The sequence below is a fragment of the Danio aesculapii genome, chromosome 24, assembly GCF_903798145.1.
Source record: "Danio aesculapii chromosome 24, fDanAes4.1, whole genome shotgun sequence".
NCBI lineage: Eukaryota > Metazoa > Chordata > Actinopteri > Cypriniformes > Danionidae > Danio > Danio aesculapii.
The window spans coordinates 30183355-30208390 of NC_079458.1; the positions used below are offsets into that span (position 1 = coordinate 30183355).

General features: G+C 40.6%; 1 protein-coding gene across 1 annotated transcript in view; it reads left to right on the forward strand.

Moving 5' to 3' along the window:
• The first annotated feature begins 2251 nt into the window (after window positions 1-2251).
• Window positions 2252-25036, forward strand: part of trpa1b (transient receptor potential cation channel, subfamily A, member 1b) — an 80429-nt gene continuing 57644 nt past the window's right edge. The window contains exons 1-4 of the mRNA XM_056451119.1: window positions 2252-2357; window positions 17755-17870; window positions 18093-18255; window positions 23942-24117. Coding sequence (XP_056307094.1) covers window positions 17778-17870; window positions 18093-18255; window positions 23942-24117 — 432 coding nt within the window. The 5' untranslated portion in view covers window positions 2252-2357; window positions 17755-17777. The remainder of the gene's footprint in view (window positions 2358-17754; window positions 17871-18092; window positions 18256-23941; window positions 24118-25036) is intronic.

The following is a 25036-nucleotide window of genomic DNA, read 5'->3' on the forward strand; positions in this document are numbered from 1 at the left end:
AACAACAAAAACAAAATTAGTGTCATGTGAGGTTGCCGGGACAACAAAGTTAATGATCAGATAACAGTTTATTAAGAGAACCACCTTGCAATCAAAGGTTAAAACAGGAACAAACAGTTGCATACAGATAACCCCAAGCATAAAGGCGGCAAACAAAGTAACAAAGCACAGAGTCAAACATGGCAAGGGAAAACGCGTTGTTATGCTCACTAAACAATTTAACAAGACTCAGCAACGATGTGTCTGTGTGTGCTGAGTTTATAGTCCTTGAAATCAGTCCTTAACGATCTTCTGACTGTGTGTAATCAATGAGAATCAGGAACCAGTGTGTGCGAGGTGCATGCTGGGAGTTGTAGTTTGCTAACATAGCATGTGTGTTAGTGATGCGCGGATGGCGGTTATATCTGCGGGCGCTGTGGATAAACCGCGGGTCGGGTAATAAAAAAATACATTATGATTAATTGCGGGTCAGTTGCGGATGGATGTAGCGGGACATGGCAATGGACCAGCAAAAAAGCAGAGAGTGGGCTTGGCAGAATGGGTAGATGAGACACCCAAAATAATGGATGAAGTGCAAGAGTAGCCCACTGTTTAAAGTTTCAGTTAGAGGAGTCATCAGAGGAAAATCTGCTATCCTTCTGGGAGAAACAAGATCGCTTATTTCCACGACTACATCGCCTTGCGAGGAGAATCATGTTCATTCAACACGTGGTGCGAGCGAACGCTCATTCAGTGCAACTGGCTGCCATTAACGTTTTATTTTACTATCAGAGATGCGCAGATTAAAGCTCACTGAATCTGCTGTTAATATCCACGGTGACCAGAGCCGGTGCGTCCATAGCCTAGGGTGGCAGAATAGAAAGGGCGGCATCCGCGACCCCCCCACCAGTTCTCTCTTTTGTCTGAGTTAATCCCCCCATCGCCCCGGTCCCAAAGAATTAAATTATTAAAGTGATGATCGGGTGCATGTCGGGTGCGGATACATATATCAGATAAAAAATATGTGCAGGCGGGTGGCAGGTGGATGATTAGTATGAAGCCGTGGATTCGGGTGTCATTTCAGCTGATCCGCGCATCTCTAGTGTGTGTAGTTATCCAGCGATCCACAACCGCTAATCATAACAGTTAGCCTAACAACATTGTTAGCCACTGATTAAGAGTAGTAAAATAAACATTTTATAGTGCATGCATTATATGCAGCCTACAAACAAACAAATTATTTGACATTATTAACCCCACTTTAAGTCACAGTGGCGCAGTAGGTAGCATGATCGCCTCACAGCAAGAAGGTTTCTGGTTCAAGCCTTGGCTTGGTCAGTTGGCATTTCTGTGTGGAGTTTGCATGTTCTCCCCATGTTTGGGTTGGTTTCCTCCGAATGCTTTGGTTTCCTTTACAGTCCAAAGACATGCGCTATGGGTGAATTGGGTAAGCTAAATTGGCCGTAGTGTGTGTGTGTGTGTGTGTAAGTATGAGTGTGTATGGATGTTTCCTAGTGATGGGTTGCAGCTGGAAGGGCATCTGCTGTGTAAAACATATGCTGGATAAGTTGGCGGTTCATTCCACTGTGGCGACCCCTGATGAATAAGGGGACTAAGCCGAAAAGAAAGTGAATGAATGAACTTTAATTCTCATATGATTACTAGCTTCAAAAGTACTAAAACAATTAGACTGAATTTCTGTTTTCCGATTTTACAGGAACAATCTGTAAATATTAATGTAATATTATGTGTTACTCTCTGAAAATACAGAAAATTTCCTTGAAAAGAAAAAACAGAAAAATACCGTGATACCAAAATACAAGCAATAACTGTATATTTCGTGTTTGAATTTATTATTACATATTTCACTGTATAATAAAAAAATGTAAAATTCAGTAAAAAAATACAAACAATAAAGTTCATTTTTATATTCTAGGTCATCATCTTTCAAATGGTAATTGTATCACTTTTCAAACATTACCTTTTAAATAATGTAGCAGTTTAACCAAAGACAATCCATAAATCCATATTTCACTCTACTCTGAAAGAAGCAACAAGACAATGGAAAGTGCACTTTTTCCTTTTTTTTAAATACTTAAAATTTTTTCTACAGTTCTGGGAAACGATAATTCATGAGCGACCACAGGCCATTGTCCAGACATTTACTTTTACATTACCCATAAGCATTTGAAGTTTTGAAATCTCATGTTAAATTAGCATGGCCCTTAATGAACACATCAGATGACATTACCTCTGAGTGAGAGCCGCTGTAACTGGATCTCCTTCAACCAACACTATAAAACCAGCTTCATACTGAGAGACAGAGAGAGAAAGAGAGAGCAAGACCACAGCACACAACTGCTCAACACACACATCAGGTAGGAGGAGAGTTCTTCTCTTGATAAACAACCATTTATATCAGCAGTTAGTCATGTTAAAAGTATACTTTAGGACTTAAGGTGTGTCAGTATTGCAACTATTATGCTTTATTTGTGTTTATATTGAGTTTGAATGCAATACAGTGATTTTTGTGTTTAAAAATGCACTTAAAAGAATTGGACAAACTAACTATTGAGTAAATTTGTAATTTAATGGTTTGTCCATATTTACCCAAATTTGAATTCAAATAACCCAGCATTTTTTAGAATATAACCTCATTAGCAATTTATATTTTTACATTTGCATTTATTCATTAGGAGATGTTTTTATCCAAAGCAACTTAAAAATGTGGATAAAAGAGTTTACTATTATTATTATTATTATTATTATTATTATTATTATTATTATTATTGTTGTTGTTGTTGTTGTTGTTGTTGTTGTTGTTGTTGTTGTTGCGTCCTCGAAATGGAGTGTTTGTTGGAAAGTGTCTAATTATGAAATAATGAAATAATTATTAATTTACAATTATCTATGAACTCTATTTTATCAAATGTTATTCTTCCAAAATGTAACTGACTATTGTAATTTTTGTTTAATTTAATTAATTAATTTATTTATTTCTTTATATTTATTTTTCCTTTTTTAAATTAAATTAAATTAAATTAAATTAAATTAAATTAAATTAAATTAAATTAAATTAAATTATTTAAAACATACAAAATGTAACTAACTATAGTTATTTAAGTTTAGTTTAGTTTAGTTTAGTTTAGTTTAGTTTAGTTTAGTTTAGTTTAGTTTAGTTTAGTTTAGTTGAGTTGAGTTGAGTTTAGTTTAGTTTAGTGCTTTTAGATTTATGGCAAATCAATTGTTGAAGTCAGTTTTACAAGGCATGACCTTTATATTTACGATGTTCTGTATGCTAATAATTTTAACAAGCAAAAGCAAAAGATTTAAAAATTTTAAAATTTAAAACTATTTGAAAAATGTATAAAATGAAAATTACATTATTATTATTGCATGTAATATAATACAGTGTAATGTAATGTAATGAATTCTAATATAATATAATATAATATAACATAATATAATATAATATAATATAATATAATATAATATAATATAATATAATATAAAATAATATAATATAATATAATATAATATAATATAATATAATATAATATAATATAATGCAGTACTTTTACAGGTCTGTGTTTACTAGCATGGCTGGCATGCTTAATGAATTAAAAACTGCCACTAATCCTGTTTTAGATAATGGGTGAATTCTGGAAAACTGCGATGTGCCTTTGTTTCTCTTCTATTATCTGTTTGAAATTGTGAGAGGACTGTAAAAGTGATCTGATAACAACAAAAACAAAAGCAAACAATTTGCATCTCCACACACCTGTGCGACGGGCTGTTTTCCAGGAGCAGGCGCTGCATTTACAGCCTCATTTAGCTGTGTTTGCTTGATGCTTGGCAACCATCTTTATTGCTTCATCTAGAAAATAAAAAGATTTCCTGTATTCACTGTGTCTGCCACAAATTACACAGACGGAAATCCATCAATTAGTGAGCTTATCTGACAGAGGATATGATGTGCTTTCCTCAAACTTGCCCATGCAGTAAAAGTATTTATTTCTAGCTAAAATGTAGAGGCAGAGGGGTCAACTTTTTCACTAGTGGTTTGGTTGCTGCATGCTTTGGTGAATCAAATTTATGAATGTATTTAAATCACATATAAACAACAGCATTCATACAATCATGGAAAACCTGGAATTCATGGAATTCAGACCTAGAAAAGTTTTGGAAGAACAGAAAAACCCCCAAAGTTTTGGAAAAGTAATGGAAATTAGTTTAACAAATATCTGAATATTTGAATTAGGGCTGCACGATATTGGAAAAATCGGACATTACCATACTTTGTATTGCTGTGATATATATTGCAATGTGAATACAATTTCACCATATAATTTGATAGGTTTATTTGGATTGATTGGGGGGTATTGTGTAGAGGAGTGAATCTCGAATAATATATATAACAAATAAATTACAAGCAAAGATAAATAAAATATAGTAAAGATAAAAGTGAATTATAGTTTTCAGGTATTCACTATTCAGGTACAGATATTGAATAATCAACACTGCATAGTCTTCATTGTATACTATTTAATCTTTATTAAAGTTACAAAAAAAAAAAGAATGTTTTAAAACTTGAAATATTGAAATGTTCACATAGTTACAGGCCTGAAAGGTACAGTTTACTCAAAGATTAAAATGTGCTTACTATTTACTCTCACTTCACTTGTTTGAGTTTTTTAATTATATTGTTTTTGTGTTGATTAAAAAAAAAAGAAAACTCATAAATGTTTGAAACAAGTGAAGTGTGTAATGAAAATGGTAAGTAATTTTTCTCTTTAAAAATGAACGCAGATGATAAACATTTACTCAATTATGATTAAAATCTGTATTAAACTATAATCCCAACATTGCATATCCTGCGATGTGGCTATTGCATATGCACACGTTGTGATATTATGTTGAAATAATATATTTTGCAGCCCTAACTCGAACATAGGTTGTCTTTATTTCTTTTCAGTCCCTGGCCAAAAACTTGCTCTCACAATGTAGTGCTGTGTAAGCCTTATCAAAATCAATTTTACATAGATATAAAAACTAATTTAAACAAAATAGATTGTTGCGTGTTCTATGATATGCTGTAATAAATTCGAATGTCATTGTTTTTCTTATTATTTACCATGTATATGTAGACATTACATGAAACATTACATCATAAAAATGTACTTGAAAGTGTGTATGTGTAATGTGTATGAACCCTGTAATAAAATGTACAGTATACATTTTCAGTGGATTGAGGGCTATTTTGGAGGTTATTGTAGGTCAAACTATACAAATTATGTCTAAGTTTTTGTTTTTTTAAAATACATGCAGATATAAACACCTATTTTACAAGAAACGTGTTTTGTGAATGCTTAAGATGTCTATCATTGCTCTAGAACTGCCAGTTTTAGACTGTTGAAATCAAATGTATATTTGTATTATACATTTTTTAATTATTAATATTTAAGATCAAAGATCAGAGAAAGCTATTTCTTACTATTAAAGGTACTTTTCTTTTTATGTCTTTGGATGAGTGGATGGACTTAAGGCATGTCAATTCCCCTAAACCCCCCGGTAATTCGGGAATGTGTATAATAAACAGCCAATACTTTGATAATGAGGTAATAAGTCAAAAGTTAATAATAAGAATTGATGGTTTAAACTAAACTAAACTAAACTAAACTAAACTAAACTAAACTAAACTAAACTAAACTAAACTAAACTAAACTAAACTAAACTAAACTAAATAAACTTCTAATGTTGACTGGCAAGGTATTTTTAGCAGTAAAAACATTATGCACACATCTAGGAGATTTTTGAAGGCAGGTGCTCGATCAAACCAAACACAATAGAAAAAAGTTTTAAAAATCGGCACACTGCCACTTTAGCTCTCAAAAAACGGATTTATTATGCATTTCAACCTACATGATCTTCATCAGATCACTTGACATCTGTTTTTTGAGAGCTAAAGTGGTAGTGTGCTGATTTTTTTTTTTTACTTTTTCGATAATGTATTTTCTTAGATAATAATTAAACAAAACACACACACACACTTGTGTTTTTCTTAATAATTATGTAAGACAATTCATATTTATACATACATATTAAAAACATAGATTTGAAACATCTATTTTCAAAAATGGGCAAAATGTTTTAAATGTAATTTATTATCTGTTTTAGCTAGTGCATTCTTTTGGTTTACTTGAAATATATTAATATAATTTATACAGAACATGTGAGATTTTCTGTTTCAAACAATATTTTTATTAAAAAAATTATTAATAATAATAATAATAATAATAATGATAATAATAATAATAATAATAATAATAATAATAATAATAATAATAATAATAATAATTGATCTTTGCACAGTGACCCTAATTTTAAAACACGTGGATGTTGTCAGCAAGTGTTCATATGGTTTGTTTAGTAACTTGAGTCAGTCTGTTAGGCTGTGATTGTAGATTGCTGAAAACAGTAGAAATGTAATAAAGCTTTTTCTGTTGTTCAATCAGACTGGGATGAGTTTGGTGTATTTGATGTCTGAGATAAAATCTTAGAACAAACTAATTTTTTTATTGTGAGTGCTAATTTACTCACTAATTAACTCACTGATTTAATCACTTAATTATTTTAATTATTTAATTATTTAAGCAAATCAGTTTGTTTGGATTCTTTCAATTCGCCTTCGGATGGGGAACTCCAATGCTATGTGGAAACTTGCACTATGGGGATTTCGTCAGAAACCAATCATCTGAAAGAGTATAAAAATGGGCCAATGAAATGCCAATGAGTTGGCGGTGTCAGCGTGCACAGCTGGCGCCAATGACAATCAGTCATGCTATAAAGACTCGGCTGGTGCAATGCTCAACATCCTTTTCACTTTCAGAGCCCTTCACAAGCGTCTGAGAGAGTCATTGAGAGTTTCTCCAAGCTGTTTACACAGAGAGAGATTAAGAAGCTGCTTCTACCGGTCCAGAGCGCATATACGCAGTGGCAGATGGTTGAACTGGGTTCTTCTCTCTTGCCTGGCGTCCTTTGGGTCCGGTCCTCCAAGAGTGGTTTGTATAAGGAAGCAAGTTTCCTAAAAGAGCAACACAGTCGTGCAGCACGTCTTTTTAAAGACGTCACTCCGACCGTATGTTTCTGAATGTGGTGGTTCCCTGTCCCCGGATGATGGGCACGAACACTGCGTTGCATGTCTGCGGGTCCAGCATGTTAATGCGGTGCTCACGGGCAGTGCATGCCATCAATGTGATGTTATGTCTGTTGCGCAGCTAAGATCGCGGCTCGCTCTTGCAAAAGCGCGAACCACCACAGTTATCCCCAGCTCTGCGGTTGCCACTTGGGCAGATCTGAGGGTTACAGTAGGAGTAAATTCGCCACCCTCAGGCTCGCGGACCTCCCACTCCTCAGCGCGCTCCATCCAAGCTTCGAGCGAGAGAAGCAATCCGTCCTCATTGATGGTCGCCCTTTCGCTCAATTACACCGGGGATCAGATGTCCATCATTGCATTGGAGGGTGGGCTATCATTATCTGACAAGGATCCGGGCCTGCTTCCCCCCTCTGGGGTGACGAGCGTGGTCCCGGATCCAAAAGCGGATATGCTGGCCGTGCTTTTCTGGGATGCTTCGGCTGTGGGTCTGGAGATGGTTTATCCCCCAGCTCCGTGGCCGGACCGACTAGATGGGTGCTAAGTGGAGGATACTAAAAAGGCTAAGCCTTCTAAGCCTCCCATCCCCTCCTTCCCAGAGGTGCACAGTAGGCTCACGCAGTCTTGGAGGGCACCTTTTTCTGCCTGATCTGCGTGCGCCTCCGCCCCCACACCACCCTTGATGGTGGAGCAGCCAGGGGGTATGAGGTGATTCCTTAGATCGAGCGCGCCATTGCGGTCAATTTATGTCAATGTGGCGCCTCCTCCGGGCGGAGTCAGCCTCAGCTCCCGTCCAAGGCATGCAGGTTATCTGCCTCCCTCGGAGCCAGAGCCTATAGACCTGCGGGCCAGGCTGCTTTCGCCTTGCACGCTATGGCCACCTACCCGCGCTACCGAGCGCAGGTGCTGGCCCAGCTGCATGAGGGTGGTTCTGACCCAGGCCTGCTCCATGAGCTTCGCACCGCAATTGACTATGCTCTGCGTACCACCAAGTCGGCTGCATGTGGCCTGGGAAGGACGATGGCCACATTAGTGGTCCAGGAAAAAAACCTTGCTAAACCTGGCAGACATGCGCGATGCTGACAAAACTCGCTTTCTCAACTCACCCATATTCCAGGCTGGCCTGTTCGGCGACACCATTGGTGAATTCACCCAGGAGTTCACAGCGGTGAAGGAGCAGTCAGATGCGATGGGCAAAGTCATCTATCGGCGGGAAAGTAAGACCACTGCCCCCGCCCAGCCATCCACCTCCACTGCTCCTTGCCGAGGGCACCCGCCTGCGGCTTCAAGACCTGCTCCACCACCCCCGCCTGGGCCTCCAGCCAAGCGGCTGCGCCGAGCATCCCACAGGCATCCAGGGCGCCGGTAATTCCGGTAAACAGACCGTGAAGCTTTCCTGAGACGGGCCATTCGAAGAAGAGGGAACTTGTTCTTTCCCAGGCGGAGGACCGGGCTCTACAAATAACACCAAGGGCGTTTTTCAACGGCACTCAAATTCCAAGGAAAGATAATTTTTTTTTTCCCTTCCCCGGATGTGACAGCCCGAACACTGCCAGTCTGGGACGCAATGCCTTCCAGCTCGCAGGATTGGTGCTCTTCACCAATGGCTTACGGAGCGCGAGAGAACCTTTCTCTCACACTCCCAGCCCCTCCTCTGGAGTATGGGTGCGAGACGAGAGTGAATCTCTCGCCTCCTGCTCTCCCGCCGGACCCCAGTGCTCTTCAGTTGAGGCCAGTCACTCCACACTGCCCCACCGCTGGTGCGTCAGCGATCAGACTCGGCTATGCAATACATTTCGCTAAACGGCCCCCCATGTTCACGGGCATGTATTTCACCAGGGTCAGCCCTGCATTCGCCCCTGTCTTGCGAGAGGAGATTGCTGTCCTCCTGGCGAAGGATGCAATCAAGCCGGTCCCTCCAGCCGAGATGGAGAGTGGGGTTTACAGCCCGTACTTCATCGTGCCCAAAAAGAGTGGTGGGCTACAGCCAATCCTAGATCTGAGCGTTTTGAACTGCTACCTTCACAGGCTACGCTTCAGAATGCTTACGCAGAAGCGCATCATCTGATGTGTTTGTCCTCGGGATAAGTTTGCAGCAATAGACCTAAAGGACGCATATTTCCATTTTCCGCGTATTTCCACCGGCAGTTCCTGCGGTTTGCATTTGAAGGTCGAGCGTGGCAGTACAAGGTTCTCCCCTTCAGGTTGTCTCTGTCTCAGTGGGTTTTCATCAAGCCCGCGGAGGGTGCCCTCGCAACCCTTCGGCTCACGGGCATCCACATACTCAATTATCTCGACGACTGGCTGATTTTAGCCCACTCAGAGCACCCATTGCCAGCGGTTCTTTTCCCTGACCGAGGGCTCCCTCGGCATGGATGCACTGGCCCACAGCTGACCTTTGAGAGCACCCTGGCACCCTCGCCCAGATCTGTGGAACCTCGACGTGTGATCCATAGACGCAGCGAGGAAGACTTAGGTAACCTACCGATGGCGGTGGTTAATACTATCACTCAGGCTAAAGCACCCTCCATGAGGCATGCCTACACCCCGAAGTAGAGTCTATTCACTGAGTGGTGCGTTTCTCGCCGATAAGACCCCCGATCTTGCCAGATCAGTGTTCTGCTTTCTTTCCTTCAGGACGGGTTGGAGCGAAGGCTGTCGCCCTCCACACTGAAGATTTACGTAGCCACCATTTCCGCTCATCATGATGCGGTGGATGGCAGCACCATGGGGAGGCATAACCTCATCATCCAGTTACTCAGAGGTGTGAGGCGAATTTTTCCACCGCACCCCCCTCTCATGCCCTCTTGGGATCTTGCAGTAGTGCTCAGGAGCCTACATGGAGATACCTTCGAACCACTCTGTCACCGTACCTTGCGTTCTTGCTCTCTTCTCCTACCTTGCATTACAGATGACCTCTTTTTACCTGTTTTTATTTGCAGTCACAGGAGCACCAGTCATTTCTGCTAATTCTTTCCACCTGCCTGTTATTCCCTTTTTCCCCTATTTATAGCACGTCATTTCCCTTCATGTTTGTCAGTATGTTGTCATTTGTGTGTCTGTGCGAAGCACTCCGTTACTCACCTTGTGTTTGTGTCCAGGACTGCCAGTGAGCGAGCGTCCCGTTGTTCTGGGTTTTGTCCTTGACACACCCTCAGCGTTCACCCAACTGGGTTAATTTGGTTTTGTTACTTTCCCTGAGACTCGCTCCTTAAATAAAGACATTATTTTTCTGCATTTGAGTTCACCTCTTCATTGCTCGTGACAGGAACATACTGACCAACATGGACTCAGCAGAAGACGCTGATATTCGCTGAGCGCTCGCCCAACAAGGCGCTTTGCTGGGGCGACAACAGGAGGAAATCGCGGCCTCCCACCAGGCATTCGCAGAGGTGTCCCAACAACTGGCTGCGCTCGCCGAGCGCCTTAATCAGCTGCAGCTCGCCATCTCGAATCCTCCAGCAGCTCTCCCTAATCCTCCAGCGACTCTTCCGGATCCTCCAGCGGCTGCATCGTCGGAACAGGCGATAACCACTTCACGACAGGCAGAACCTCGACTCAACCCACCCGCCGCTTACTCTGGTGAGCCCGACACTTGTCGATCTTTTTTGTCCCAGTGTTCCCTCACCTTCTCGCTCCAGCCATCTTGCTTCCCCACAGAGACTTCCAAGGTAGCCTTTACTATAACTCTCTTGATTGGCTGGGCCAGAGAATGGGGCACGGCGATGTGGGACAACAAAAACAAGTGCTGCACATCATTTAAAGCTTTCTCCGACGAACTCAAGAAGGTGTTCGACCGTTCCCCGCTGCAGACTGAGAATGCGAGAGCACTAGCGGCACTTCAACAGGCGGACCGATCAGTGGCAGATTATTCCATTGAGTTCTGCACCCTGGCGGCGAACAGCGGCTGGAATGCCAAGGCTCAATGGGACCACTTCCTTCACGGCTTGGCGGAGTACGTTAAGGACGAGATCTTCTCGCTCGAGCTGCCGTCCAGTCTCGATGGACTCGTCGATCTCGCCATCCGGGTCGACAACCGGCTCGCGCTCAGGGCGCGTCATCGCAGAGGCGGAGTCAACGAGTGTTCAGCTAGGAACGCCGGCGCGCTGGATGTTCTCGTGGCACAACACCCCGAGTTTTCGGAGGAGGAGCCGATGCAAGTCGGAAGAGCTCGTTTGTCGGCGACGGAGCGACGCTTCCGCATTTCTAACCGCCTCTGCCTTTACTGCGGGGAGTCGGGGCATCAGGTGGCCTCGTGCCCTATCAGAGAGCGGCGTAAGCCATCTAAGGGCGGATTAACGGTGAGCACCACGAACACACGTGCAAGCAGGTGTTAAGCAGGTGTCTGCCCTTATTGATTCCGGTGTTGAAGGGGACTTTATGGACTTAGACTTGGCTAAGCGACTGGGGATTGCTATGGTCGCTCTGGATAACCCCATTTCAGCCAAAACTCTTTGTGGCTCTCACCTAGCTGTGATAACCCACTGCACTATTCCCCTCACACTCACACTGTCAGGCAATCACGTGGAGCAGTTACAGTTTCTCCTCATTCACTCTCCCACGGCCCCCTTAGTGTTGGGTCACACCTGGCTAGTCAAGCACAACCCTCATATTGATTGGGCTCTCAGCTCTGTATCTTCTTAGAGTCCCTATTGTTTGTCTCAATGTCTTGGCTCTGCATGTTCTCCCCTTTCTTCTCGTTCTATGTTACAGGAGGAGGTGAGCGTGACTGGCGTACCTGTCGTTTACCATGATTTGAGAGCGGTATTTAGTAAGTCCCGGGCTTCATCGCTTCCTCCGCACCGCCCGTACGACTGTGCTATCGACCTATTACCTGGCACTTCTCCACCTAGGGGGCGTCTATACTCTCTGACTAGACCCGAGAGGGAGGCCATGGAGAAGTACATCCACGATTCTCTAGCAGCAGGTATTATACGTCCTTCTTCCTCTCCAGCTGGGGCCAGGTTCTTTTTTGTGGAGAAGAAGGATGGATCTCTGCGCCCCTGCATTGATTATCGGGGGTTGAATGACATCACTGTAAAGAACCGTTATCCATTGCCACTGATGTCATCGGCCTTCGATCTCCTGCAGGGGGCAACCATCTTTACTAAATTAGATCTCCGCAACGCCTATCACCTAGTTCGGATTAGGCAGGGGGACGAATGGAAGACCGCCTTTAACACCCCCACTGGTCATTTCGAGTATCTTGTTATGCCTTTTGGGCTCTCCAATTCACCGGCGGTCTTCCAGGCACTCGTCAATGACGTGCTCCGGGACATGGTCAATAATTTTGTGTTCGTCTATCTTGATGACATTCTGATTTTTTCCCAGAATGAACAGGAGCATGTCCAGCACGTCAGGCGGGTGCTTCAGCGGCTGCTGGAGAATCGTCTATTCGCCAAGGTGGAGAAGTGTGACTTCCATACATAGTCGATTTCGTTCCTGGGGTTTGTTCTGTTGCCTGAAGGATTGCAAATGGATCCTGCCAAGGTAAAAGTAGTTGCGGATTGGCCCACCCCAGACAGTCGCAAGGCGGTCCAGCGGTTTCTGGGGTTTGCCAATTTTTACAGGCGATTCATACGCAATTTTAGCCAGGTTGCTCTACCTCTGATAAATCTCACCTCCATCCACAAACGATTTGAGTGGTCCCCTCAGGCACAAGCTGCCTTCTCTGAATTAAAAAGGCGCTTTATTTCCGCACCTATTTTGGTCAATCCAGACCCGTCCCGTCAGTTTGTGGTGGAGGTTGATGCATTAGAGGTAGGTGTAGGGGCCATTTTGTCCCAATGGTCACCATCTGACGACAGAATACACCCTTGTGCCTTCTTTTCCCACCGACTAACCCCTTCGGAACGAAACTATGACATCGGGAACAGGGAGTTACTGGCTGTCAGGTTGGCGTTGGGTGAGTGGCGTCACTGGCTTGAAGGATCGGGGGTTCCTTTCGTAGTCTGGACCGACCATAAGAATTTAGAATACATCAGATCTGCCAAACGACTTAATTCTCGTCAGGCTCGTTGGGCATTATTCTTTGGCCGGTTTGATTTCCACATCTCCTATCGCCCGGGGTCCAAGAACGGTAAAGCAGACGCCCTGTCACGTCTTAGTGAGGTTGAGCCCAAACCCACCTCTCCGGCTGTTGTTCTGCCACCCGAACGTGTAGTGGCACGGGTAGCCTGGGGGGTGGAGTCTGTGGTTTTTAGAGCACTCCGCACCATCGTTACGCCCACTAAGTGCCCTAGTAACTTGCTATACGTGCCTGAGTCGGTCCGGACCAAGGTGTTACAATGGGGTCACTCATCCGAGCTAGCCTGCCACCCAGGAGCAGATCGCACCATTGGGTTAATTAAGCAACGGTTCTGGTGGCCCTCAATAGTACGGGACACTCGTGAGTTTGTATTGGCTTGTCCGGTCTGTGCGGTGGCTAAGAGTTCTAATCGACCCCCAGCAGGGCTTCTCCGGCCACTGCTTGTCCCTTCGCGACCCTGGTCACACATAGCGATGGACTTTGTCACGGGATTACCCCCATCCAGTGGCAACACTGTAGTCCTCACTGTGGTGGACAGATTCTCGAAGGCGGCACACTTTATTCCCCTCCCCAAATTACCTTCAGCGAGGGAGACAGCTGCCATTGTTGTAGACCACGTCTTCCATATTCATGGCCTCCCGGTTGACGTGGTTTCAGACAGGGGTCCCCAATTTGTGTCCAGGTTTTGGGCAGAATTCTGCCGACAGCTGGGGGCGACTGCTAGCCTTTCTTCTGGGTACCACCCACAGACTAACGGCCAGGCCGAACAAACTAATCAGGACCTGGAAAGGGTCCTGCGTTGTGTGGCGTCAGGGGAACCGTCATCTTGGAGTTCCAGGTTAACCATGGTCGAATACGCATATAACTCCCTCCCCGTTTCATCTACGGGGTTGTCTCCCTTCCAGTGCTGCCTAGGCTACCAGCCCCCTCTATTCCCTTCCCAAGAACCTGATGCCGTTGTTCCCTCCGTGCATTCGTTCATTAAAAGATGCCTCCAGACATGGAGAATCGCCAGAAAAGCCCTCATCCGGACTGGCGAGAGGAACAAGGCTTCTGCGGACTGCCACCGTTCCGTGCCCCCTCTTTACGTGTGTGGCCAGAAGGTTTGGTTGTCAGCCAAAGACATTCCCCTTAGACTTCCCTCACGTAAATTGGGACCCAAATTCATCGGACCTTTTCCTATTATCAAGGTGCTCAGTCTTGTGTCAGTTCGACTCAAATTAAGCCCTCAGTTTAGAAACATTCACCCGGTCTTTCATGTATCTAAGATCAAACCTGTTCTTCGCTCCCCCCTGCAGCCCTTAACCTCTGCTCCTCCGCCTCACAGACTGGTTGAGGGTGCACTTACATACACTGTGCGCCGTCTCCTGGATGTGAGGAGGAGAGGTAGAGGCTATCAGTATCTGGTAGACTGGAAGGGGTATGGTCCGGAGGAAAGATGTTGGATCCCAGCTCGGGATATTCTGGACCGCTCTCTCATTGACCAGTTTCATCAGGTCCATGGTGAGTCTTCAGGGAACGCCAGGGGGCGTTCTTGAGAGGAGGGGTACTGTCACCGTACCTTGCGTTCTTGCTCTCTTCTCCTACCTTGCATTACAGATGACCTCTTTTTACCTGTTTTTATTTGCAGTCACAGGAGCACCAGTCATTTCTGCTAATTCTTTCCACCTGCCTGTTATTCCCTTTTTCCCCTATTCATAGCACGTCATTTCCGTTCATGTTTGTCAGTATGTTGTCATTTGTGTGTCTGTGCGAAGCACTCCGTTACTCACCTTGTGTTTGTGTCCAGGACTGCCAGTGAGCGAGCGTCCCGTTGTTCTGGGTTTTTTCCTTGACGCACCCTCAGCGTTCACCCAACTGGGTTAATTTGGTTTTGTTACTTTCCCTGAGACTCGCTCCTTAAATAAAGACATAATTTTTCTGCATTTGAGTTCACCTCTTCATTGCTCGTGACACACTCGACTCTGTATCCTTGAGATGTTTGTCCCTGAAGACAGCTCTGCTGGTCGCGTTGGCATCGCTTAAAAGGGTTGGGGACCTGGAGGTATTTTTGGTCAGGGACTCATGTGGATGCCATCTCCCTCGCTTATTAGAGCCAGGGCGAGCCGTGTCCCCTGGGGGTGAGAGCGCACTCCACTCGGAGCGTCGCATCCTCTTGGGCGTTACCACGCGGTGCCTCTCTGACAGACATTTGCAGAGCTGCGGGCTGGGTGACGCCTAATACATTTGCAAGGTTTTACAATCTGCGAGTGGAGCCAGTTTCCTCAAGGGTATTAGGTAACCCTTGGTGACTAACCATACGCTTACTCAGCCACAGTTAAGTACCCCCTTCTAGGCGGGCTAGTGTCTTCCCTCCCTGCTAACCATCTTATTTTATGTGTACTCCCCCTCTCAGGGCTAGTCCATATGTTATCTGTTACCATGTCTTCCCTTCCGGGCAGCGGGTGACCTCCACAGCGTCCTCCCTATCGGGAATGAATGCTTTCCCAATTTACTGTCATATCTAAAATCCCTATCTAACTGGGTTTCTTACGACTCCCCGAAAAATATATCTAAACCTGAACAGGTATGTAAGGTAAGTAAGGGCCAGGGGACACGTTGGAAGGATGCAGGTGCGCTCGCTCTACTGTGTTGTAAGGTTCAGAGACTTTGTAAGGTTCTTTCATTGTGGCGTTTTCCATAGATTTCCCCATAGTGGAAGTTTGCACATAGCACTAAAGTAACCCTTTGTTCCCCGAGGGAGGGAATGGAAATGCTATGTTCCTTTGCCACAACAATTGTCCCTTAGCTGTTGAGAGTGAAAGCTTCTTCAGCTAGAAAAGGATGTCGAGCATTGCACCAGACACGTCTTTATAGCATGACTAATTGTCATTGATGCCAGCTGTGCACGCTGACGCCGCCAACACATTGGCATTTTATTGGCCCGTTTTTATACTCTTTCAGATGATTGGTTTCTGACGAAATCCCCATAGTGAAAGTTTCCACATAGCTCTTCCATTCCCCCCCCTTAGGGAACAAAGGGTTACTTTAGTAACCGTAGCGTTCACTTCCATAATCTTTACTCTGGCCAATTTAAAATTTTGTGACTTTACATCAAGACCTTAAACTATACGACTTGCTTTCATGACAAAATTAAATATTTAGGGAGACTGTTTTGATTGGAGTGCAAGATGAGTCCTCAGCATGGTCAAAATTGATTTTATCAAACATTGAGCTCAAAGCTAAAATACTATAGATGGACAAAAGTCTTTTCGTCGATGCCAGTTGTACGAGCAACAAATAATAACTTGACTTCTAGTTAATCATTTAGAAAAGTGGCAGAAGGTAGATTTTTCCAACTAACCATCTGATGAACTTGATCCCAATCATCTCAAATACTGCAGAAGACATATTGGAACCCACATGGACCCAAGATTCTCAAAGAAATCAGTCAAGTTTGGTGAAGGAAAAATCATGGTTTGGGGTTACATTCCGTATGGGGTGTGCGAGAGATCTCCAGAGTGGATGGCAACATCAACAGCCTGAGGAATCAGGAAAATTTATGCTGTCAATGTAATGCATCAAAGCATGATCATATTTTATTTAGGTAAAATAAGCGTAATCTAGAGGCCTTTACCTTTTTATATAAGCCACTTCTGACTAGAAGTCAAGTTATTATTTGTTGTTCCTAAAACTTGGATAGACGACAAGAGTTTTGTCAGGTAGTGTATAAATATATAGTTTTGACTTCATGTTTATAAAGTTGGTTGGTTTTTTTTTATTTAGATTTATTTTAAGTTTTATTTCGAGTTAATGTGCTATAAAATAATTTTGGTACCAAAAATAAATTATATATAGTTACAAAGTATAAAGGTCGTATTCTGTTGTACACAGATCAAAAGATTTGGGTTACGTTCAGGTTTGCCAGTTGATGAACTAAACTATGATTTTGACTTTATTCAATATTTAATATACAATGTAGATATTCAAGCTCAATGATGTGAAAGTAATCTGTGCTCACAGTTAAAAAGAAACCCAAAAGGACAAAAGTATCATTGAACATTGACTCACAAAAAGTAATTACATCCTCAATAAAGAAGCCAGTTGTCAATGTAAGTAGACATATTCACTGAAATGGACTTTTATATGTTTTACATGTGGCAAATGACCCAATAAACTCAGGCAATGTGCCACAAAATATATAGATTTTTTTTTCCATAGATTTATACCTGTTTCTTAGCCTTAGACACTTATGTTTGTAATAACATTTTAAGCTTCAAAAACTATTTATATGGCTTAAGCTTTACTCAACCTTTGAGAATGTACACTCTAAAATATGTTTCAAACCAAATGTGGGTAAAATATTGACAATGTAAACCAACAGGTGGTTTAGTACATATTTGATTCATATGTTTGGGATGAAACATAAGTGTATTTTTAGAATGTAGAGTAAATGTCAACGTGTGTTAAGGTCATTGTGTTCAAGTACAGTAAGACTTTTTATTTATCTTTATATGTGGCCATTATAAAAATAAATTGTGAGCCTTTTTTTGTTCATTTTGTTTACATTTTTGCCTCAAATCTCCATAATCCACTCACTGAATTGTCTTTACAGAACATCCTCACTACACTCACCAGATGCAGTTTGGAAAGGAGTTAGTGAGGCGAAACAGCTTCTACAAATGTGTGATAAACGAGGACGAAATGGAGGAGTGTGCAGATGTCTTTGAGGTGTGTGTTGTTTCTCCTCCTTGTACTTTAAGTGAACTGGAGGCATAAGGAAGCACATATATTTACTAACAAGAATGCCATGACTGTGTGTGTTTATGTTTGCTTTTCTCCGGTACAATCTAATGGCTAGAAAAAAAAAATACCAGGTTGAACTGAATCTGACTTCACCTGCTTCACCTCCTTTTCTTGTCAAAATGCTTTTATAATGTATTCCTCTGCCAGTTGGCTTTCAAAGGAAAGGCTTCTGCGATTGATCGTCTGATCCAGAAAGGTCCAGAACACCTAAGCCTCAGGGATGAGAACGGAGCCAGTCCACTGCACTATGCTTCAGCTGGAGGAAACCTGGACATCATTCGGCTCATTGTTTCCATTGTGGGCCCTGAGGGTAAGACTCACACTCCTTGACATGGTTTTAAAGTTGCAATGCAAGCAACAGATTGTTATTTTAATATTGCAATGTACACACAGTATGAGTGAATCAGAGTTTTAAAAAATTAAAAATGTAGAGCAGGGACTTAATTTTGGCCATTGGTTATAATGGCTTTATGATAATTATGTTTATGACAGATTTATGACAAAGCTATGTTGTCTTTGTTATGTCAAGACCTCAAATTCAACTTTGCATTTAAAATGTTATACAATATCCTTCATATTACTGACCTGTTTCATGTCATAATTAGTGAAGGTTTCATTACAGGGAATAAAAACCTTAAACTTAAAACCTTATTTTAAGTCACAATTCACTTTATTAACAAACCATTAACCAAGGCTATTAGCTGATAAATTACAAGTTAGCTGCTTATTAATATAGCTAATAAGGCAGTAGTTGGGTTTAGATTTAGGGTAGTTTCGGCCCCAATAGTTTTGTTTGAGGGATCTATTTTTGCTACGCTGTTCATGCTCAAGTAAAGTGACAGTGCATTGATAATGACCAAAATGTAGCAATTTTAAACAATAAATGAATCAATAATATCCACATATTTTTATATATTCAATCAAATGAACTTAAACGATAAAAAGCAGCAACAAATAATTATTTGGGCCCAAACTACAAAACCCAATTTTAAACAATTAGTATTAGTTTTGCTTAAGTTGCACACTAGTTTTATCATGTATAAATATCATAATAACTATATTGTATAAATATTATTATAACGATAGGCCTACATCATCCTGACAATCAAAAACAAAATTATATGATATCACAGGCGATTGTCTTCTGAGTGCACCTTAAAAGACATGAATGACACTCATCATAGAGCTTGAGAAGCATGCAGTTCTTTAGGATCTATATAATTTGTAAACTAGAGACTTGAAGCTTAAGGAAACAGCATAAGAGGAAGTTGGTGTGGGCCTTGGTGCAGATGAAAATTAAAAAAGTATATATATATATATATATATATATATATATATATATATATATATAGTGGCAACGCAATGGCGCAGTAGGTAGTGTTGTCTCCTTACAGCAAGAAGGTTGCTGGTTTGAGCCTCGGCTGGGTCAGTTGGCATTTCTGTGTGGAGTTTGCTTGTCCTTCATGCGTTCGCATGGGTTTTCTCCGGGTGCTCCGGTTTCCCCCACAGTCCAAAGACATGTGGTATAGGTGAATTGAGTAGGCTAAATCTAAATTGTTCGTAGTGAATGTGTATGTATGGATGTTTCCCAGACATGGGTTGCAGCTTAAAGGGCATCGGCTGCTTAAAACATGTGCTGGATAAGTTGCCAGTTCATCCCCTGTGGAGACCCCGGATTAATAAAGGGACTAAGCCGAAAAGAAAATGAATGAATAAATGAATGAATAGATAGATAGATAGATAGATAGATAGATAGATAGATAGATAGATAGATAGATAGATAGATAGATAGATAGATAGATAGATAGATAGATAGATAGATAGATAGATAGATAGATAGATAGATAGATAGATAGATAGATAGGTAACTAGATAGAAAAGACAGAGATGGCTTGATCTGTGCAACAGCTGCCGATAAGCTGCATGCTGCAGAAAGGCAAACACTGCACACTATTTTGAGATCTCAAAAAGCGTACATACGCGATGCGTATTCGCTTCTCACTTCTGGCCGCAACCTTATGTGATCTATAGCTGATTAACCATGTGGATGAATGATAACTGGCAGAAGATCCCTACTGGCCCAAATTTATCAGTTGAAAACCACTGATAATGCCCATTCAATGGAATGATAACATTCAAATTATCTGTGAGTAGGGCTGCACGATATTGGAAAAATCTAACTGTGCGATATTTTGTTGTTCGGTGATATACATTGCAATATGAATACACTTTCACCAGATTAATATTTTTAGATTAATTGGCATGATTATGTCGAGAAGTGTCTGCATAAAATCTAATAAACTAATTCAAAACTAGATAATTACAATAAAGAAAATGTTACATGTTATGATTTTTAATTTTCCAAAGTCTAACAGTATTCAAGTACAGTAATTGAATAATAAAAATAAAAATAATTCAACAAAATTATTATTAAAGTTCCTAACAGTACAATTTTTTTTATGCGTGAATGCTTTTAAAATCATCATGCAGTTACAGGCCTCAAAAACATATGCAAATGATACATTATAATACAGACTCAACATTGGGACTTAATTTTGGCCATTGGTTATAATGGCTTTATGATAATTATGTTTATGACACATTTATGAAAAAGCTATGTTGTCTTGGTCCATGTCAAGATCTCAAATTCAACTTTGCATTTAAAATGTTATAACTGAGGTAATGAGACTTAATGACAGTTTCATTAGCATGCATACAATATCCCTCATATTATTGACCTGTTTCATGTCATAATTAGTGAATGTTTCTTTACAAGGTAACACCTTATTTTAAGTCACAATTCACATTATTAACAAACCATTAACCAAGGCTATTAGCTGATAAATTACAAGTTAGTTTCTTATTAATATAGCTAATAAGATAGTAGTTGGGTTTAGGTTTAGGGTAGGATTATGGATGTAGAATAAACAATACTTTACTTCTACTATAATAAACAGTTAATATCTTAATAATATGTTTTCAGTCATTCCTGGTGTTTTAAATTCTAAATGCTTGTTAAATAGATTTAATTAGCTCAGAAAAAAATTTCTTACCTGTTTATTTTAGTGTGATCATTACAACGTACTGTATATATATTTTTATTTTTGATAAAATAGTCGCAGCAATCAATAACAATATTGCATGTTTCCTCAATTTTGTGCAGCCCTAGTTTAGACATCATTTTGGGACTGTTGGAGGCTCTTTTTAGAGACAGATTTGTGATATTGATTATTGTGACCAGATTTCCGAGTTGCAAAAAAAATTTATTTACTAGTTCAGAGGTGAAAATAGCACTAAAAATTTCACTTAGTATGATTATCCACCCGCTTCAAATGTTATCACTTGATTAAAAGGCGGTTATCAGTGGTTATCAGCTGATAGATATGGGCAAGTAGGGGCTTTTTGCGCCTACTAGTAGGCTTAGAAGACTGTTATAATCCACCCACATGGTTAATCAGCTATATTAAAAGAGAAGACTTTTAAAATCATCATACAGTTACAGGCCTCAAAAACATGTGCAAATGATACATTATAATACAGACTCAACATTGCAAATCCTGCAATGTGACTACTGCGAATGATCACATATCACAGCCCTATCTGTGAGTTTAAAACTGGAATCAATGCATTTTGAATGGATTTATTTTGAATTAAAACAGCTCCATTCTGGGACAAGACAATGAAAATTGGGACTATCTCTGGAAAAAAAAGGACATCTGGTCATCCTAATGTTGATATGCAGAACCCACAACAGTCTATTTATACCCACAATTGGTAGATTCAAAACCCTGGTGGTAAATAAATGTATCTGTTTTGAAGGCCTTGTCCTTAGGCCTTGTTTATTCACCCCAGACTATTCAGATCACATCAGGTCAATGTCTCATTATGTTCTAATGATTATAAAACTATCACATAATCTCCTCGGGGATCACGCACTTACGTCATTGGGCGGCTTATTGTGAACACAGTACTCAATAAATCATTGACAAAACAGAGCCACCGGTTCACTCGCTACAATGGGAAAAGACCAAATGATATTCAGAGTGCACATTTCTCTTCCTAATTACATCTATTACAGTGCAATATCCTCCTGAAATAAACAAATTTACTAGCCAAAGTTGGTTTGTTTCTGTCCAAGGCTGTCTCATCTGGTTTTAAAAAAGTTTTGCGGGCTTATTGGGTGGTCAGAATGCAAGGTCATCTGACCAGTCAGTTTAAAAAATACAATTTTTTACCCTCAACCAGTGCCTAATTTGAGCTGGATCATGTTCCGGAAAATGTCAGTTTTGTTTTCCAGTATTTATTTTAATAAATCCGGCAATAACTTGTGCACGGTGAATTCCTATGTGTGTGTGTGTCAGAGAGAATGTAAATGAGTGCAAGCGAAGGCTGTGTGGACAGTAGTCACCATGCGCAAATTAAAGCAAAAGTCACGTTTAACTATTGACTTTTCAGTCAATCGGCTTTCTTATATTTACTATCACTCTCATTAGTTGGTGTAAATTGTTTTACGGAAAATGAGCAGTGAAAATAAATAATGGTGAAGTGGCCAACCTAAATAATATTTGTATTTTCAAAATGGCCAAGAGACAGTCACGCATATTTTAATTTTTTAAAACCACAAGTAAACCTGATAATGAGTCTGATCAAATGATATCTCGAGAAGATGAAACTGTGCAAATGGATCAGGATAGTAGGAGACAGAAGCAAAATGATCTCAAGTCAGCCAGTAAACATGATAGAAGAGGTAACTGTGGGTTCTTCTTGAAGATTAGACTAAGTGAGTCATTTAATTATTTTTTTTACTGGACACACAATAGTGAAGTGAACTGAAAAGTGAATGTTTGTACGAGTTATGTTTGTAGCTACATGTTTTTATTATCCATGACTAAACTATGTTTTGGGAAAACTGAAATTGTTTGTTGGACGTCGTCACAGGTTTTGTTCCGGTTTTGTTCTGGGAATTCATTTACAAATTAAGCACTGCCCTCAACCCTATGGCAGTATGACAGAGCTTCATCCCAGCTAACAATTTTAGGCTCTAAAAATGTTCCCTTAATGTTCCCATTAAGTTAAATGATGTTATTTTTTTATATTCTTAGAATGTGCAAAAAGTGCAGTTTTCCTAAGTATTTGTTAAGAAGCAGATGCTGAGAACAGACGTGTGGATACAAATGCAGTTTATTAAAGGCAAGGTTGTACAGGCAATGGTCAAAAACAGGAGTGAAACAGTAGCACAAGAGTAATCCAATAAATGTGGTTAAAATACTGGCGAGAGGTCAGACTAGGCGGCAAAGAATCAAAATGGTGAACAATGCAAAGATTCGAAAACACAGCAAAAACAAAACACTTCGTAATGTTCATAGAAGAAACAAGACTTGGCAAAGTGAATGTGAAAGTGAGGTATATATAAATAAATATATATATATATATATATATATATATATATATATATATATATATATATAAATATATATATATATAGTCCATGTCGATGTAATTAGGTTTAGTGACACTATTGGTTGGGTTTAGGGAAGGTGGAGGGTGGGTTTACGTAAGACAAGCAGGCACGATGGCACTCGCGAGAGAAATTTGAGATCTCAAAAAGTGACACAGCGGCCTCTGGTGGATTTGCGAAAACAAAAACTGCAAAAAAACTTAGCTCCTGTGATGTATTTGGCACTTTCCAGAAATGTATATAGTGGTACGTTTTCAGAATAAGTGCAGTCTATTATTTCACTTAAAATTGGCAAGTCACAGAACACAGAAATAATATGCTTTCCGGTGTATTGCTTCAAAGTATCAAATATGGTATATTATTTACAAAAATTGCCTAAGGTCATTAATAGACGTGTATTTTTTGGTCAAATTTTGACCATTGTTTTGAAGTCATTATATGCATTTAGACTACCGCTTTTCACCTCTGAAAGCTTTCTGAATGCCCAGATGTCCAACTCCTCAATTACTGCATGTATTCAGCGTTTTTGTCTTTGCAGTGCTGAATGTGCAGGATGAGCAAGGCCGAACTCCTCTGCACTGGGCTGTGGAGCAGGATCAACAACAGAGCTGCGCTGTACTGCTGGATCTGGGTGCTGACCCCAACATCCTCAACAATGCCCTGATGGGCCCTCTGCACCTAGCTGTCACAAAACAATACAATCATCTAGCAGAGGTCAGTCATTCAAGCTGCTGGAAATCTGCTGGAGTTTCTGTCAGAGCAAAGAGCAGGTCTTGATGTGCTGGCTACATACTCTTAAATAATTTGTCATGATGTGCATTGCAATGAATCAAATACACACTACTAGTCAAAAGTTTGGAATGTATATATAAAAAAACAATAACTGGAAATAGTATAATATTAATGAATTATTGATACACGTTCTGATAGCATTTTTTAGTTAAACTTGATATTAACTAATATGTACAGTACTTACACTGAAATTATTAATTACAAGCTGTAATCTGTGATCTTAGTCTTTTTTGTGCCATTGAAACAAATTTTCTAATGAAAATATGCTCTGAAAAGGAGTGGGAACCCTGTATTTGCAGATGACTTAATGCAAAACAGTTAATACAGATAAATAGGTCAACATGTCAAATGTGACTGGCAGCATTCAGCGCTATTTGAAATTAATTTGCAAGCCTGTCATATGGTAACCAAACAAAGCACTCATGCTTCCCTTGTGATGGAGATCCATGGTATGAAAGCGATAGTTTACTCAACCTCATGTCATTCCAAACCTATATTACATTTTGTTTTCCGGTATAAATTTGACTAATCTAGACCACTACTCTCTCCTTTTCATTAGTTTGCTATAAATTGTGACTGATAACTAATATATACACTAAAATTAATCATTTGTTACAATGTATTTATTGTGTAAATATATGTTTTTACATTGTACTTATGATTAAATACCTGCATGTAACTAAATCTGTAATTAATTTCTGTAATTATATTCGTTATAGCACTGTTGACCATTACTTACACCTTAACCCACCCTTAAACCCAACTATACCACCACATCTGTCCCTAACCCTACCTGTATCCTACCTCAATAATATCAAAAGTGTTCTGCAATACATTATGA